The sequence below is a fragment of the Sardina pilchardus genome, chromosome 4 (assembly GCF_963854185.1).
Source record: "Sardina pilchardus chromosome 4, fSarPil1.1, whole genome shotgun sequence".
Classification (NCBI taxonomy): domain Eukaryota; kingdom Metazoa; phylum Chordata; class Actinopteri; order Clupeiformes; family Clupeidae; genus Sardina; species Sardina pilchardus.
The window spans coordinates 5,192,851-5,210,559 of record NC_084997.1 but is presented as its reverse complement, the minus strand read 5'-3'; the positions used below and the strand labels follow the sequence as shown (position 1 = coordinate 5,210,559).

Here is a 17,709-nt window from a genome sequence, read left to right as displayed (position 1 = left end):
CTTTTAGACTTTCTTTGGAGACGTGCTGGAGCTGGCAAACATTGCTGTTCATTTTTGATTGGCATTTTGTGGTTGAAGTAGCCTCTCGATTCTCCTGAGGGAAATAAAGGTTTTCACAAAATGTGATGTCTCTCTCCATAAGGGTTCTCATCCTCCAGACCACACTCTCCATGATAAAAGAAAGGCCAGAAATTTGGCAGCTGTCATAAGTACTTGAGGCTTTTGAACAAAAGAAGGACACATTGACTATTTCTGAACAAAAAGAGACGCAATGCTATAACAGGTGAGAGATTAATCTGAGAGTAATATTAAGAGATACCTGTTTGTTGCCTTGGAGATGACATGATTGCTGCTTTGGAGTTACAGCAATGGTGATATGCAGCTTTGGAGATATGAAGCTTTGGAGATAATATAACTTTCACTCTCCCAGACAATCCCTGTCAGATGCAGAACATACTGTATGGCCAGAATGTAAGCTTCACCACACAGACAAGATTCAATAGAGTAATTTCCTGTGTATAAGCTGCATTGTATATAAGCCGCAGGGCAGTGTTTTATAACAAAACAAAACCATATTAATTCCATGTTAACTGTCCCCGTGTATTAACGTCATAGCTGAAGAAATTTAGCAAAATCAATAAGCCGTGGCTTATAGTTGGGAAATTACTGTACACACAATCAATACACACAATCTAAGAGAGCCAATATACACATTCTAACTCACAGGACATTTCAAGTGTATATTTTGCATCATGTAAGCACAGACACTGTGTGTCTATGGACAGGACACAGCATGAAAGCACGGCCTCCTGCCTCACCACCAGAACATCTGCTCTGTGTGCCCTTGCAGGAGTTGAATGCTGGGTTATCAGATATTCACCAGAGAGTGTGTTTCTTGTGAGGCCTGCTCGCTGAGACTCAGACTTATGTTCTATGCACTCTGAGCCAGTCAGTATGGGGAGGACTACCTGAGCAGAGGTCTCTCCTCCCCTCTTCTTTGGAGAAAACTACCACGAGACAAGAACAAAGCTGCACGAGGAAAATACTAAAGAGGTGATCCATTGCTGCAACTTTTTCTTTTCTTTTTTTTCTAAGGGCTTCAGCCACTACTCAATTGTTGTTGTTTGAGGACTTCACAAGCCTAGCATCATACTGTATATGACACAACATAGGCCTACTGAACGTCTCAACATACTGAAACAGAGTTCTATTTCTGGCGTAGCCAATCCAGGGAAACACACAGTCTCGCCACACTAACACCTCCACACGACTCATTACAGGGGAAACCTGTTGGGCACCAGTGAAGCATGACTAATCAGCAGTAAATAAATGTGCAGGAGCAGCTGGCAGAATGCAGAGCCCAAACAAACGCTCCCCTTTGCTCCCTCTGATTGGCTTTAATTAGCCACAGGGTTCCTTCCCTCACAACGCACTCCGCTCCGCACCATGCAGCAGTGACACACACACCACAACCCGGTTCCTATCACACACACCTGCCTGATGGGTGGGCCACGTAGAACTCTCTCTGTGCCTTACGTTTACAGGGTATATCATCAGATGAACTGGCATACACATATTAACTTCAATTTAGCCGCAAGATGGCTGCAGAGTGGTGAAGTCCTCAAGCGGAAAAAAGCCGTCCAGAGACTGAGTCAGCAAATGAGTTGTCTGTTAGGCCTGCGACTTGGGAGTGTTTACCTGATTTGCAGAGACTCCATTACTCACTTAGCCACGGGTTTAAATCTACTCCTTTAATGAATCAGTTCATCTTTGGTGCCATTTACCCTCTATTGATTGTGTAAGATGTGCTTCTCAGAGAGGCAAGCAGCTCAATGCTCCTGAAGCCAGGAGAGACGACTGCTTAATTCCCACAATCCATCAAGCAATTAATGGAGAGTCGCAGGGAGCTGGGAGAGGAGAGGCTGACTGGGCCACTGACATCAAGCCATAGGTCAGAGATCTGCGCAACTTCATGACTATTCATGGACAAATGAAGTTAATACACTCGAGTGAATGGCAAAGTAGCCATTTAGGACAAAAATACCATTCTTAACACAGCAATGGGAACTTCAGATATGGTATCTGTATATGCATGAGAGCACTGAAGAAGCCATCATCCCCAGAGTCATAACCAGATTTTATAAGAATTTCTTAATAAATGCCAAATTCTGTTCAGATGAGTGAAGGAGATTATTATACGAGTAACGTCCATGCCCACATTAAAAAAGACCTGCATGGCCAAATAGGGGAAATGGCAAGTCAAATGTGTGTGTGTGTGTGTGTGTGTGTGTGTTTATGGAGGGAATATAGGCTCCATCCAAATAAAGGCCTTTTTGGAACGGCAAATGGAAAGCCATTAGCCATAATGAAGTGACAGAAGCAAAGCCCAGGTGAGCGCCACAGATAAGCAGGCAGGCTCATTACAGGGAGATGGCTGGCCTCATCTGGCTACTCTGCCGTGTGCTGATCCCAGCCGAGGCGGGGGCCATCTGTCTGATAGGGCCGGCTCTGCCCTGGGCCAGAGAGTGCTGATTCACACTGACCCGCCGCACCTCCAGAGCACCACACATCTCCTCACCCTCAGAGTGGACTGAGCTGGAGCCCCCACGCTCTACACACACACACACACTCACCCCTGGAGCCCCCACGCTCTACACTAGGGGTGGGCTTTTTGGCTCAAGGGCCACATTGGGCAATAATTGGGCAATAATGACCCCCCCCCCCCAAAAAAAAATAATATCAATAATAGTAAGAATTCATAAAGAAGTCAAACAATAATGACAAAGTAGATTTGTTTTAAAATATAAATGTCATAAGAAATGCTGCTAATTTGATGCTGTTTAGCATAAATGGTGCACTGTCACTTTCAGAGCATTGTACAGTATAAACACGTTCTCATATTTTGCAAGCTCCATTCAAATAGCAAATATGGCTAGTTAGAGTGCATGAAAATGCACTCTACTGTTATCCGATTTTTTTTAATTTTTATTTTTCCTCTAACGTTTTTGTGCGTGCAATTCAGCTTCAACCGTTTAACGTAGAAACTTCATTCAAACTGCGGTGCGTAGGTCTTACTTAGGTGACTTCAGCTATGTATTTTTCAACTTTGTAACTTTTATACTTTTTGAACTATTAAATAAAAACTATTAAAATTTCCCCATAGACTTAACATTACATTATGACATCATAATAGGGCAATTAGAATCTTATGCCAGGTGGCCAGTCCAGGTGCAGCAGCTCTCTCTCTCTCAGGCTTTAAGCATACAATCTCATTAAGACTACAGATCCTGTTTCATACTTCCTCTGTCCACAACTGTTTCAAAATAAAAGTCCTCACTGCAATAATACACTATTAATGTCATGAGCCTACTCTCTGTCACACTGGTCGGGTAATATTCCACTGCACTCACCAATTACTAGCCACGCCCTCACTCACTCATTCAATCAGTCACCACACCTGCTGTCACTCTTCACTCATTGACTCTGCCACCTGCTCCTTGTTACTTGCTACTCTGCTCCTGTATTTAAACCCCAGATCTCCAATGGCTCAGTGTCAGATCGTCTGCAACCCAAAGCTCTACTGTTTGTCGGCTATCACAAATCTGACTCCTGTCTTCGACCTGGACCTCATCTCTGTCTGCTCTTCAGGCCTGGTAAACCATCCTGCACTCTGCCTGTCATTACCATTACCTGCCTTTCTGTCTGTGCTATCACCAGTGTTCCTGCTCGCCTGCGCCTGCCTGCCTGCCTACCTGCCCGCCTGCCTGCCAGACGTACGTGTGTTCCCTGAAGCCTTCCTATCCGTGGAGACTACCACCAACCTCTGCCTGCTGTCTGCTCATCCCCCTCACAAGTGCTCTGAACCTGAGACACTCCTCCAGCCGCCCAGCGTGTGACAAACTCATTCAACCGACAGTTCCAGCTCTACATTCACACACTCCCTCTTCCCCTTTTCCTAAGTTTTCAATAAACAGTGGTTCGTAACGCAACTTGGTCTCCTCGTCTGTCCAGGCCCTGACAGTACGATCTGACCACAAACATGGAGCCAGCACACGAACCATCTGCCATGGAGCGGCTTGACCGTGCAGAGGGGGACATCTCCCGGACTGCTGCCGATGTTGCCAGCCTGCTCCAGCTCAACGTCCAGACCCAGCAACAGTTCCAGCAGCAGCATCAACATTTCCAATTGCAACAACAGCAGTCCCACCAGCAACAACAACAACTCAACCAGATTCTACAGACGCTTACTAACCTGACTACCCAGCCCCCGTCTGCTCCTCAGGTTCCTGCTCCAGTGAATCCGCCTGCTCCTGAGGGTCCACCAGCACCTAACGCCCCAGAACCCAAGATCGGCCATCCGGAACGCTTCAACGGTGATCCAGACCAGGTTCGAGCATTTATCACCAGCTGCAGAGTTCAGTTTGCTCTTCAACCCAGAACGTTTGCCACAGAGGGAGCCAGAGTTGGCTACGTCATCACCCACCTGACGGGCCGGGCTCGGCTGTGGGGAACGGCTGAGTTCGAGAGACTGACCCCAGCCTGTGCCTCCTTCAATGCCTTCGCTGATGAGATGTTAAAGGTTTTTGATAATGGGTTCTCAACAGCAGAGGTTTCCCGGTCCCTGATGAAGATCCGCCAGGGAACCCGAACAGTGGCAGACTTCTCCATTGACTTCCGCACCCTGGCACGGCGAAGTGAGTGGAATGCAGCAGCAGTGGTAGACGCCTTCTTCCATGGACTGGCCGACTATATCAAAGATGAGCTGGTTTCCCACGACCTGCCCCAGACATTAGATGAGGCAGTAGCCCTCGCAGTCCGCATTGACCGGCGTGTCCAAGCCCGCAGGCGGGAGAAGGGACGCCAGAGCCAGCCGTTCGCCCGCACCCGGAGCAACGTCTCTACCTCCTTGCCTCCACCCAGCCATCCACATGACCTGTGTGACCAGCCCGAATCCATGGAGATTGGCCGTGCCGTCCTCTCCCCTGAAGAACGGCAGCGACGAATTGCCTCCCGTCTGTGTCTGTACTGCGGGGGAGAGGGGCATCGAGTTGCAACCTGTCCAGTAAAAGCCAGAGCTCACCGGGAGTAGGGGGAGTCCGGTTGAGCTCAATGAATATCCAGTCTCCCCTAAACCGTAAACCCCTGCTTCAGGTCCGCCTCCGTCTTCAAGATTCAACCCACACCATGGCGGCCTTGCTAGACTCTGGCGCTGAGGCCAACATCATGGACACCGAACTCGCTCGTCAGCTGGGGTTGAGAAGCCATCACCTGTCTTCCCCAGTTCCTGCCCGGGCATTAGATGGACATGTTCTGGGCACCGTTACTCATCTCACTACCCCCGTCTCGATGATGCTGTCAGGTAATCACCATGAAACCATCCAGTTTCACCTGCTCCGCTCTCCTGGTCAGCCCATCATCCTTGGCTATCCGTGGCTCCGTCAGCACAACCCTCATGTTGACTGGGAAACTGGAACCATAAGGGAGTGGGGAGACGCCTGTCACCAGTCCTGCTTGAAAGCTGCTGCCCTGCCACTCCATCCCAAGACTGCCAGTTCTGTTCCCGACGTCTCAAGTGTTCCAGTGTGCTATCATGGGCTCCGGGAGGTGTTCAATAAGGTCAAGGCTACTTCACTGCCTCCTCACCGACCATATGACTGTGCCATCAACCTCCTTTCAGGAACCGCACCACCGAAGGGCCGTCTTTACTCCCTGTCCGCCCCTGAAAGAAAAGCCATGGAGGATTACATCAACAACTCCCTGGCGGCTGGAATCATTCGTCCGTCCTCTTCACCTGCCGGAGCCGGGTTTTTCTTCGTGGGTAAGAAAGACGGGTCTCTTCGGCCATGCATTGACTACCGGGGCTTGAATGAAATCACAGTTAAAGATCGTTACCCTCTGCCATTGCTCTCCTCTGCCTTTGAATTACTCCAGGGAGCCACAGTCTTCACCAAACTGGATCTGAGAAATGCTTACCATCTGGTGCGGATACGGGAGGGCGACGAATGGAAGACAGCCTTCAACACCTCAACAGGTCACTATGAGTACCTGGTCATGCCATTTGGCCTCACCAACGCACCAGCAGTTTTCCAGGCTCTTGTGAACGATGTTTTACGGGATATGCTGAACAAATTCGTCTTTGTTTACCTTGACGATATTTTAATTTTTTCTAAGACCCTGCCCGAGCACGTCCGTCATGTCCAGCAGGTCCTTCGTCGACTCCTCGAGAACTCCCTATACGTCAAGGCAGAGAAGTGTGAGTTTCATGCCAGCTCCGTGGCTTTCCTGGGGTATATTGTGGCAGAGGGAAGCATCCAGATGGATCCAGCCAAAGTGTCGGCGGTGGTTACGTGGCCCATACCGGAGAACAGGAAGAAGCTACAACAGTTTCTGGGGTTTGCCAACTTTTACAGAAAGTTTATATGTAATTACAGTGTTATTGCATCCCCTCTCACTGCTTTGACCAGCACCAAACAACCGTTTACCTGGACCCCGGCAGCCAACAAGGCTTTTGACACCCTTAAGGCTCGGTTCACCTCTGCTCCCATCCTCCAGATGCCTGATGCGGTTCGCCAGTTTGTGGTGGAGGTGGATGCCTCAGATGTGGGGGTCGGGGCAGTGCTATCTCAACGGGCAGTGGAGGATGGCAAGCTGCACCCCTGTGCATTCTTCTCTCGCCGGCTATCTCCGGCGGAGCGTAACTACGACATTGGCAACCGTGAGTTACTGGCTGTTAAGCTCGCCTTGGAAGAGTGGCGTCACTGGCTGGAGGGTTCCATGGTCCCGTTTCTGGTCTGGACAGATCACAAGAATCTGGAATACATCCAATCTGCTAAGAGACTGACTTCCAGACAATGCCGCTGGGCTCTGTTCTTCACTCGGTTCAACTTCACACTCTCCTATCGACCTGGATCACGCAACACAAAGCCTGACGCACTCTCCCGAATGTTCCAGGGGGACGAGACATGTAAGGAGGATCTGACGCCCATCCTTCCAAGCCCCTGTGTTGTCGCAGCATTGACCTGGGACATTGAGAGACAGGTGCAAGAAGCCATACGAGACCAACCTGCCCCCAGTGCTTGCCCCACTAATCGTCTCTTTGTTCCAGAGAACTTAAGGTCTCAGGTCATCCAGTGGGGACATGACTCTCGCCTTGCCTGTCACCCCGGAACCACACGCACCCTCCACCTCCTCTCCCAGCGCTTTTGGTGGCCCTCTTTACGGAGGGAGGTCCGGGAATTCGTGAGGGCCTGCCCTACATGCAACCAGCATAAGTCCTCCAACCAGCCGCCATCTGGGTTTCTCCAACCTCTGCCTGTGCCCTTGCGACCCTGGTCTCACGTCTCCCTGGACTTTGTAACCGGACTACCCCCATCTGACGGACACACAGTTATCCTCACAATAGTGGATCGTTTTAGCAAGATGACCCACTTTGTGCCACTTCCCAAACTACCATCAGCGAAGGAGACTGCCCAATTAGTGCTGGAACACGTATTCCGAGTCCATGGTCTGCCCAGGGATATTGTCTCGGACCGGGGTCCGCAGTTCGCTTCGGTCTTTTGGAAAGAGTTCTGCTGTCTTTTAGGGGCCACAGCCAGCCTCTCTTCGGGCTTCCACCCCCAGTCTAATGGCCAGACGGAGCGCATGAACCAAGAGTTAGAGAAGGCCCTCAGATGTACAGCTTCACGTAACCCCCGGGCTTGGGCTCAACACCTGCTGTGGGTGGAATATGCCCACAATTCGCTCACCAGCTCTGCCACAGGCCTCTCTCCCTTTCACTGTGTTTATGGATACCAGCCACCTCTGTTCGCTAGTCAGGAGAGGGACGTCACCTGCCCATCTGCCCTCGCCTATGCTCGCCGTTGCCGCCGCATCTGGTCCCAGGCCCGTGCCACTCTCCTTAAGTCTGTCGCCAGCTACACTACTGGGGCTAACCGGCGGAGGACTCCAGCCCCGGCCTACTGTGTGGGCCAGAAGGTGTGGTTATCTGCCCGGGACCTGCCATTACGGGTGGAATCACGCAAACTGGCACCTCGTTACATTGGGCCCTTTCCCATTCAGAAGATCTTCAGCCCGACTGCAGTTCGGCTCCAGTTGCCCAGGTCTATGAAGGTACACCCAACCTTTCATGTCTCTAGGCTGAAACCTGTTTACGAAAGCCCCCTGGTCCCGCCCGCCCCACAACCGCCTCCTCCACGCCTCATTGAGGGGGGCCCAGTCTACACTGTCCGGCAGCTGCTCAAGTCACGACGACGGGGCAGGGGCATCCAATATCTGGTAGATTGGGAGGGTTACGGGCCTGAGGAGAGGACGTGGGTTCCTGCTGGGAGGATTGTGGACCCGACGCTCATCTCCGACTTCCACCGTCTACATCCTGACCAGCCCTCTCTCCGGCGGGGTCGGCCGAGGGGTTCTCGTCGTGTGTCCTGCCCTCTGCCTGAGTCTGAACCTGATCTTGACCTGGCCTCAGAACCGGGGTATCCTGATGACCCTCCGGCTGAGGATGATGAGGAAGTGCAGGCAGTCTCCGAGGACGAGGCCATGGAGACTGACCGGTCCGAGGAATTCTGATCCTCCGCCTGGTTCCTCCTCCAGCCCTGTTTGGTGGGGCCTCTAGGGGACTTCTGGAGCCGTCCCTTAGGGGGGGGGTTCTGTCATGAGCCTACTCTCTGTCACACTGGTCGGGTAATATTCCACTGCACTCACCAATTACTAGCCACGCCCTCACTCACTCATTCAATCAGTCACCACACCTGCTGTCACTCTTCACTCATTGACTCTGCCACCTGCTCCTTGTTACTTGCTACTCTGCTCCTGTATTTAAACCCCAGATCTCCAATGGCTCAGTGTCAGATCGTCTGCAACCCAAAGCTCTACTGTTTGTCGGCTATCACAAATCTGACTCCTGTCTTCGACCTGGACCTCATCTCTGTCTGCTCTTCAGGCCTGGTAAACCATCCTGCACTCTGCCTGTCATTACCATTACCTGCCTTTCTGTCTGTGCTATCACCAGTGTTCCTGCTCGCCTGCGCCTGCCTGCCTGCCTACCTGCCCGCCTGCCTGCCAGACGTACGTGTGTTCCCTGAAGCCTTCCTATCCGTGGAGACTACCACCAACCTCTGCCTGCTGTCTGCTCATCCCCCTCACAAGTGCTCTGAACCTGAGACACTCCTCCAGCCGCCCAGCGTGTGACAAACTCATTCAACCGACAGTTCCAGCTCTACATTCACACACTCCCTCTTCCCCTTTTCCTAAGTTTTCAATAAACAGTGGTTCGTAACGCAACTTGGTCTCCTCGTCTGTCCAGGCCCTGACAATTAAATCATTTAACCATTGAAAATACTCAACTATTTAACTGTTCAACCACTCCAACTGTCAGTTATCATCAACTATGCCTCCAGTCAACTACATGAAACCTCCAGGTACCTAGCAACCAACATAGCAACCATTAAAATTAAGCTTTTATGACAATTTCCATAGCAGCCAACATGATTATACTACAGTAACTTCTTTATTTCTGATAGTGGCCATCATGGATACCCTAGCAACAAATGTTTCAAAATAAAAGTCCTCACTAGCAAGTTAGCTAGTTAGCATGGCTAGCATTGTTAGCATAGTTAGCATTTTTAACATAACTGCTAGAAATCATTAGCTAAGTTAGCTAATCAACCTGGTCAGCATTGTTAGCAAAGTTAGCATTGTTAGCATAGTTAGCATTTTTAGCATAACTGCTAGAAATCATCAACTAAATTAGCTAATCAACCTCGTAACCATAGTGAGCATGGTTAGCATTGTTAGCATAGTTAGCATTTTTGCATAACTGCTAAAAATCATTAGCCAGGTTAGCTAATCTGGTAATCAGGTAAGCTAATTCAATTTTAAACAGTCTATCTAGCATTGAGAGTAGCTAAGTCCTCTGCTCAGTCATCAGTGTTAATTCTGTTAGATTTATCTGCAGCCTTTGATACGGTTAACCATGACATTCTCCTTTCTACACTATATGAACTGGGAATTTCTGGGAAAGCTCTTGACTGGTTCAAATCTTACCTTAAAGGGCGTTCTTTTAGCGTGTCTTGGCAGGGACAGATATCAAAGTCTCATGACCTCACTACAGGAGTCCCTCAAGGATCAGTATTAGGGCCCCTCCTCTTCTCTATTTACACCACTTCTTTAGGTGGGATTATTCGCTCTCATGGATTTGAATATCATTGCTATGCGGACGACACTCAACTTTTCCTATCCTTCCCACCTGAGGACTCTAGTGTTTCCCATCGGATCTCTGCATGCCTGAAGGATATTTCAATCTGGATGAAGGATCAGCACCTTCAGCTTAATCTTTCCAAAACTGAGCTCTTGGTGTTTCCAGCAAAAACAGCCATTCCCCAACAGATGAACATCCAGCTTGATTCATCCTCATTGACTCCAACTAGATCGGCACGTAACTTGGGTGTCATAATTGATGACCAACTTACTTTCTCTGAGCATGTTGCCTCAATTGCAAAGTCATGTCGGTATACCCTGTACAACATTAGGAAGATCAGACCTTATCTGACACAAGATTCCACTCAGCTTCTTGTACAGGCAATGGTTATCTCCAAGCTGGACTACTGTAATTCCCTGTTAGCTGGCCTACCTGCTTGCGTATTAAGACCACTACAGTTGATTCAGAATGCTGCAGCACGACTGGTCTTCAATCAGCCAAAGAGGACACATGTAACCCCTCTCCTAGTTACTCTCCACTGGCTCCCTATAGTAGCCAGAATTAAATTTAAATCTCTCACTCTGGCCTATAGGACACTGACTGGATCTGCTCCTAGCTACTTCAGTTCTTTGATGAAGATGTACATTCCCAACCGCCCATTGCGATCTTCTGAGGAGCGTCTGTTATGTCGACAAACCATACATGCTAGGTCAATCTGTAGATCCTATTCTTCAGTGGTTCCGTGTTGGTGGAATGAGTTGCCCAGTGCTCTCCGTTCAAGCAACAGTTTTGGATCTTTTAAGAGGGGTCTTAAGGCATATTTGTTTAATATGCACTTAGTCTTTTGAGTGTTTGTTATGTGTTATGGTTTGTATAATAGTTTTGTTTTGTTATAATTTGTCCATTGTTAAAATTTTAAATTTATTCTGCTATTGTCCTTAAATTTAGCCATACCTTGCTATAGTTATTGTTATTAGATAATTAACTGAGTGACTTTTTGATTGCTTTTGTCATTTCATTGTTTTATTTCTCATTAGATTAGTGCTTAAATGATTGTTGTATTGATAATATTGCTATTCTCCCTTTTTTGTAATTGTTCACTGTTATTTAATTTGTATTGCTATTTATTTGTATGTCGCTTTGGACAAAGGCGTCTGCTAAATAACCATAGCCATAGCCATAACCATAGCCATCTTCGCACTATCAACTTTCAAAAACTATGAAACCACCATATCTACCCTAGCAACACCTTAGTAACCATATCTACATGATTTATCTGTACATTTTTGCATTTTCATGCACTCGTAATTTCCTTGGAATTACATTCTCTAGTTCTGTGCCTATGGCTGTGCCCTCTCACTGTTTAGGCCTATTAATGGGAACTTTTGGGAACTACTGTTACCGTCATGATTTCCATTTAAAAGTTTCTTATATTAAAAAGGAGATATTAATTATCAACAATGACAAGTCAGTTGAAACCTGCCACTCTCTCCCTGTGGTGCGTGCAGTCGCATTCCCAATGAAATAGAGTAGCATAACGCTCAAGTTACCGTAGATCTGCTGCAATGGAGAGAGAGTGAGGACACACAAAGTATCATCCTTATGTACAGTACCATGCTGTTGTGACAAATGTTCCAAGAGTGAAATGTAGTTTGCAGTAAAGCTGCAAAGTCATCTACTGCAGGACAAAAATAGTGAGCAGCCTATGATAACCTAATGAAACGCTCAGCGGGCCGGATTCAAGTGCGTGGCCCTCCTCTGCTCTACCCACATACTCAGCACTGGTGCCCCCACACTCTACACACACTCACCCATGGGACGAGGTCATTCTCCCTTTTCAAAGTTTGGGAGCTGATATATTTATGATGTTGGTAGGTGAAGAGAAATTTAGCTGTTCAGAGCTGTACAATCAATCAACACCCACACTTGCGCTCACACATACATCACCTGAGACTTGACAGTTTTTTTTTTAAATAGAGGGTTTTTATTGATGGTTTGCTTTCAAGATATGTTTGAAGGAATTGAGGTAATTACAATTTATTACAAGACTAAATATAAGACTGCCATTAGATTTGCTTTATATGTGAAATGGCTGTAAACATCATCAGGCGTGAGCAGGAGCTCTAAGATACTGAAAGATCCAAAATATCCTCAACTCTCCCTGCACGCCCACATTCCATCCCACTCATCCACCCACCTATTCACACATACAAGCACACACTCACACTCTCTCATATACTCTCTCTCTCTCTCTATCTCTCTCTCTATCACACACACACATACAAATACACACACAATGAATAACAATAGCAGAAATAAAAAAAACCTTAAGACTACTGTGTTATGTGTTGTTGCCCAGCATCTCAACTCGATTTATCCTCAGTGCTGAGTAAAGATCTGTTTCTAGAAATTGCCTTCTGTAAGTAGTAATGCTGGGAGAACTGGCCAATAAATTAACAGAACAATATGAAGCCAACAACGCTAACAACCCTGGCAAGCCAGCAGATGTTTGCATAAGTACATACGTCTCGTTAAAAACACCATAAATAATATGTGGTGACTTAGAAAATGACTGATCCAGGGTGGGATGGTACTGCCCCATAGCCCTCTACACAATCCAGAGAGTAGAAAAAGAACACTTGAGCTGGAGCTCCTGGTGCTGGTGCTGGTGCTGGTGGAGTGTCTGGAGTCATGTGCTCCTGAGTAGCCCGCCGGGTGGAGCCGGCAGCAGGGGCAGCAGGGGCAGCAGCAGCAGCAGCAGCAGCGTCTAACTGTGGCGGGTGGTGTTGCGCTCTCGGTAGTGGAAGAGGCTGGTGGTGTCCAGGTCACTGGCGTACTTCACCGCTTCAGCAAACAGCTTGACCACCTGCGGAGCCAAATGAACATTCAAAAAGGAGAAAGCGTAGAGCGGAGCGGAGACTGCTGATCACACCTCGGACACAAGCGGCAGCTGAGTGACCGCACCACGGACCTGGAAGTTGGTGATGAGGGGCACCCCGTGGTCCACTGCCATGCGGCGGATCATGAAGTTGTCCTTGATGAAGCGTGTATTGTTGTTGGGGAGGTTCACCACCAGGTCAATGTCACCCTCATTGATGAGCCTGAAACAAACAAACAACAACAAAAAATGGACATGTTCATTCACCTTTACCAAATGAAGACAATAACAACACCCCCTTACAAAAAGTATGACAACATTGTTATTGGAGTCTGTACCAGATCACGATCAGTAACCACTTGGCATACGACTAAAGTCTTGTTGCCATCATTCCCATAACAGAGACCCTGTCAGATTGTTTGAGGCATTAGCGAGAAGGCTAAAGCAAACCAGAACAGGATGTCTGCAGCAGTGGCCAAACAAAGATGTATAGGGGGCCTAAATCCTCTATCAGCAAACACAGCTCTGGTGCCTTTGTTGATCAGACAACTCTCAATGTTCAGGGCTGGACAGAGACGTGCCCAGGCAAGTTGTTGCCACTCAGATCTCACAACTAAGATATCAACATATTTGTGTTTCAAGTTTAGCTTTGTTGTGTAATGTATCAAACAAGTCAATATATTCCTGAGCTGTTGACCAATGCAGGAGGGAGCTCACCTGTTGATGCTGGGGAGAGTGCTATCGTTCTCATCGTGTGTTGGCCAGGCCACAGGAGTGGTGGGCACTTCGTTGGCATTGAGCCAGGCAGAGGTGCCCTCAGTGGCGTAAAGCTGGGGGATGAGCAGCCATAAAAGCTCATGTTAATAGTCACGTAAAATACATTAACGTCATTCAAGGGCTCAACAGGGCCTGACTGCAAATATTACTTACTGTTTATTGGGAGTATATTGGTGTATATGAGAAGAGTCAGTCAATGACAAACAATACACTGGTCATGACAGGATGAGCCCACGTGTCACTGTGTGTGTACGTGTGTGAGTAAGACTGTCGCTTAGGCGATCACATGCCTCCTTACCTTGAAACCGTCTTCGTTCAGCTGGTGTGCAGTGGACAGGAAGTTGGGTCTGAAAGAATGCTGTGAGAGTGAGAAGGTAAGTGTTAGAGAGAGAGGTGAAAATGAGGTGAGAGAGAGAGAGAGAGAGAGAGAGAGAGAGCACGCTGGGGAGGGGAGGGCCTGAGGGACCTTCTAGGACTGAGAGTGGCTGCATGTCTGCCCTCCCTGTCTCAGCAGCCCTGGGATCAATAGCCAGAGCTGGGTGTTCACGGCAGCTTTCCCGCAGCTGTGTAATTACCACTGAGAAGCATAATGGGACACCCCAACCCTACGGCATAGCCATTACACTGAGTGTGTGTGTGTGTGTGTGTGTGTGTGTGTGTGTGTGTTCAGGGAGTGCTTGTTTCCAATTGGAATTTCACGCTGTCTTGTGCACCTGAAAGTCGATTAGAGAAAAAGTGTGGTGTTACAAGCACACAATGACACCCCAACCGGGTAATGGATTTCCACACTGACACGTTGATTGGAAATGGCATAGGCGGAGTAATGTTTTGGTGACAGCATAAAATGTGAAACATAAAGGGTTTCCGCAAAAGCAAAAGTGTTTTAAGAGTAGCGCTTTACTTGCCCACAGAGTCTTTTCACTCTGGCTAAAAATGTTCAACAAATTGAGTTCTTCCTGTAGCATTCAGGTGAATCTCTGTTACAACCCTCTAGAGTAAAACAAAGTCTCCAGGCTTTAACAAATGACAACTCTTGGTGCCTAAAGCATTCTAAATCTCAACCAGTAAGCACGCAGCAGATAAACTGGTTTGACAATTGACATGGACAGGCTACGCTATCTTTGAGAATTACAGCTATATGTCTCCTTTGAGCCCCCCTCTGTACACACACACACACACACAGACAGTGTGTTCTCAGTCAGGTAATTGACCCAATTATCGATGCAACACAGGGAGTTAAACAGTATTCACCTACAGCAGATGAGCACCATCAATTACCTCAGCATACGCTCCAAAACCAAATTAAAGTACAAAACAGATCCACGCGCAGTCACAGGCTGACGAAGGATGGAAACGCATTTTATACTCCAGCGCTTGAAGCAGGTAATGAAGTACGTTATGAGACGCGCGCATCAATGACAACGAGGAGCATGTGCTTCTTCATGCACACAATAGATCACACTGCGTGCACTCTTCTCAGGTTAACCAACTGAGAAATGACAACGCATGGTTGTTTATACTACGTGTGAGTGTTTGTGTCCGGGTAGGTGGGTACAGGCAGCGTATCATTTGGTCATGAATAAATCAAACGGCTTCGGCACAGAAGATTCAGTAGAAGATGAGTGCTATTCAGGAGGAGCTGTGAGATCTGCCTGAGCACCAGTGTGTGCCGACAGGATGCTCCTTAACGAGCGCGTGCTGCACAGCCCTGGCCCTGCCTGAGCTGCACTGATGAGGAGGGCCAGGAGCGGAGCCCTCAGCCCTGGCAGCTTAACGCCCGCTTCGGCCTCAGGGTCTCCGGCGCCGCACTGGAACGCTAGCCTGAACGCTCCTGTCTCGCCAGCGCTGAGCATGAGTGATGTAGCGCTAGTGTACAAAGTGGGGGGAGAACTCCTGTCAGCTTCCATCTGCTCCAGGAAGCATGCACAATATGGGCGAGGGCAATGTCATAACAGTGTTTGAGAGAGAGAGAGAGAGAGAGAGAGAGAGAGAGAGAGAGAGAAATAGAGGGCCAATGGGCACTGGTGATCTCTAGCTGTTGCCTCACTGATGGTTCAGCACTTGTCAGGCTGATCTAAAAGGCCGGGCTGTTTCAGTGTGCTCTCCCTCTGAGCTCTGCTCCACTGATGCTCCAGCTCCAGGGCTCCTCCTCCACACCTCAGACCCAGACCCAGACCCAGACCCAGACCCAGACCCAGTCCCAGACCCAGACCCAGGCAGGCTGAAGAGGCTCAGAGGAGTTCAACACAGCCACTAGGTCAATGTCTCCATGCACTATGCACTACTAGGATGTTCTCTTATCAACCCCACAGGTAGAATCAACCATAGTCATCTAAAGAAATGGAAAAGACACATGCTGCGCTACATGCTAGCCGAAGGAGAAGCACAGTGCACAGCGTACCTGGATGCCTATGAGGATGCCCTTCTGCGGGAGCTTGAACCCGGTGGAGAGCATGGCCTTCAGGAAAGCAGAGTAGATGTTTGGTCCGAAGCAAGCCACCTGTGCAGATCCACAAGAGGAAACTTCACTGTTTAATACTTCATGACAGACAGTATCAAAGAAATTGCATGGGTACGGTTCAATGTCAGCGTGCATTACTGTCAAGCAGAGGGCCATTTTCTCCATATCCACTGAAAATATGTTTTTTTTTTTTTTTTCAAATAAGTGCAAGTAAAAGCCTACAGACATGAACTTGTTTCCAGGACACAGACCTGTCTACGAGCACCAGAGGGGGAAAAAAGCGCATAAAACAGATAAAAAAATAAACATTACAGGGGCAAAACACGATGCTTCCTCCTCACTGTTTGTCCTCCAGGCTTGTTTCTATGGTTTTCAGGTTGCCAGGGAGAGCAGGTGGGGGAAATGGTGTGGAAATGTAAAAAAAAAAAGAACTGCCTTTGTGCTTTTCTTTTTTCTCCTCCGAGCCCGTCGGAGTCTTGATGTAGGAGAGAGAGAGTGAGAGAGAGAGAGAGAGAGGAAGGCCACTGGCGAGCTCCTCCCACCTCTCCCTTGTGGCAGTGCCCAGGGGGATTGAGCAGGGAACAGCGGAGCTCCTGAGCCCCCCCCCCCCTCCTCCAACACACACACACACACACACACACACACACACACACACACACACACACACACACTTCCCCCTCACACACGCCACAGCGTCAGCTCATTTAGCTAATGAGTTATTAACAGCGTGTTCGCTATTTATGATGATGCTTCATTCATTTACACCAGAGAGAAGTGCCTGTGACTGTATATGCAGATATTCATCTCAAATGCATGTATACTTAAAGGGTGGCTTTTGTATGGCATTCATGGAGTGTGTGTGTGTGTGTGTATGTGTGTGTGTGTGTGTGTGAGAGAGAGAGAGTGCCTGAGTGTGTGTGTGTGTGTATGTGTGTGTGACAGAGAGACAGTGTGTATGTGAGTGAATGAGCGAGAGTGATTGAGTGAGAGAGAGAGAGAGAGAGAGAGAATGAGTGTGTATATGAGTGAGTGAGTGAATGACTGAGAATGATTGAGTGAGAGAGAGAGAATGAGTGTGTGTGTGTGTTTGGGGGTGTGTGTGTGTTTGGGGGTGTGTGTGCCGCACCTCTCCAGTGGAGGCCATCTCACAGCGCAGGACAGGGTCAGCATCCCTGAGGCGGGGCCAGGAAAACATGGGAGCCTGGAGAGGAGAGAAAAAAAGAAAGGACACAGAGAGAGAGTGAGAGAGAGAGAGAGAGAGAGAAAACACATCAATATGAGTTATTTGAAGACTTCATCTGGATAAAGTCAGGAAGATCAGTGAAATCTTTCCAGGACAGAGGATTCCATCTTCCAATTGTGAGTAACTTGTTTGCAGAGAATAATATTTGAGCG

The 17,709-nt window shown here is 48.3% G+C and overlaps 1 protein-coding gene across 1 annotated transcript in view; it reads right to left on the bottom strand.

Annotated features, from left to right (window-relative positions):
• Positions 1-12,180: 12,180 nt before the first annotated feature.
• The window catches only part of cps1 (carbamoyl-phosphate synthase 1, mitochondrial), a 39,700-nt gene continuing 34,171 nt past the window's right edge, over positions 12,181-17,709 (bottom strand). Inside the window, exons 33-38 of the mRNA XM_062533793.1 lie at positions 17,441-17,515; positions 16,255-16,353; positions 14,152-14,211; positions 13,794-13,906; positions 13,170-13,299; positions 12,181-13,064 (exon numbers count right to left, since the gene is read on the bottom strand). Of these exons, the coding sequence (XP_062389777.1) occupies positions 12,966-13,064; positions 13,170-13,299; positions 13,794-13,906; positions 14,152-14,211; positions 16,255-16,353; positions 17,441-17,515 (576 nt within the window). The 3' untranslated portion in view covers positions 12,181-12,965. The remainder of the gene's footprint in view (positions 13,065-13,169; positions 13,300-13,793; positions 13,907-14,151; positions 14,212-16,254; positions 16,354-17,440; positions 17,516-17,709) is intronic.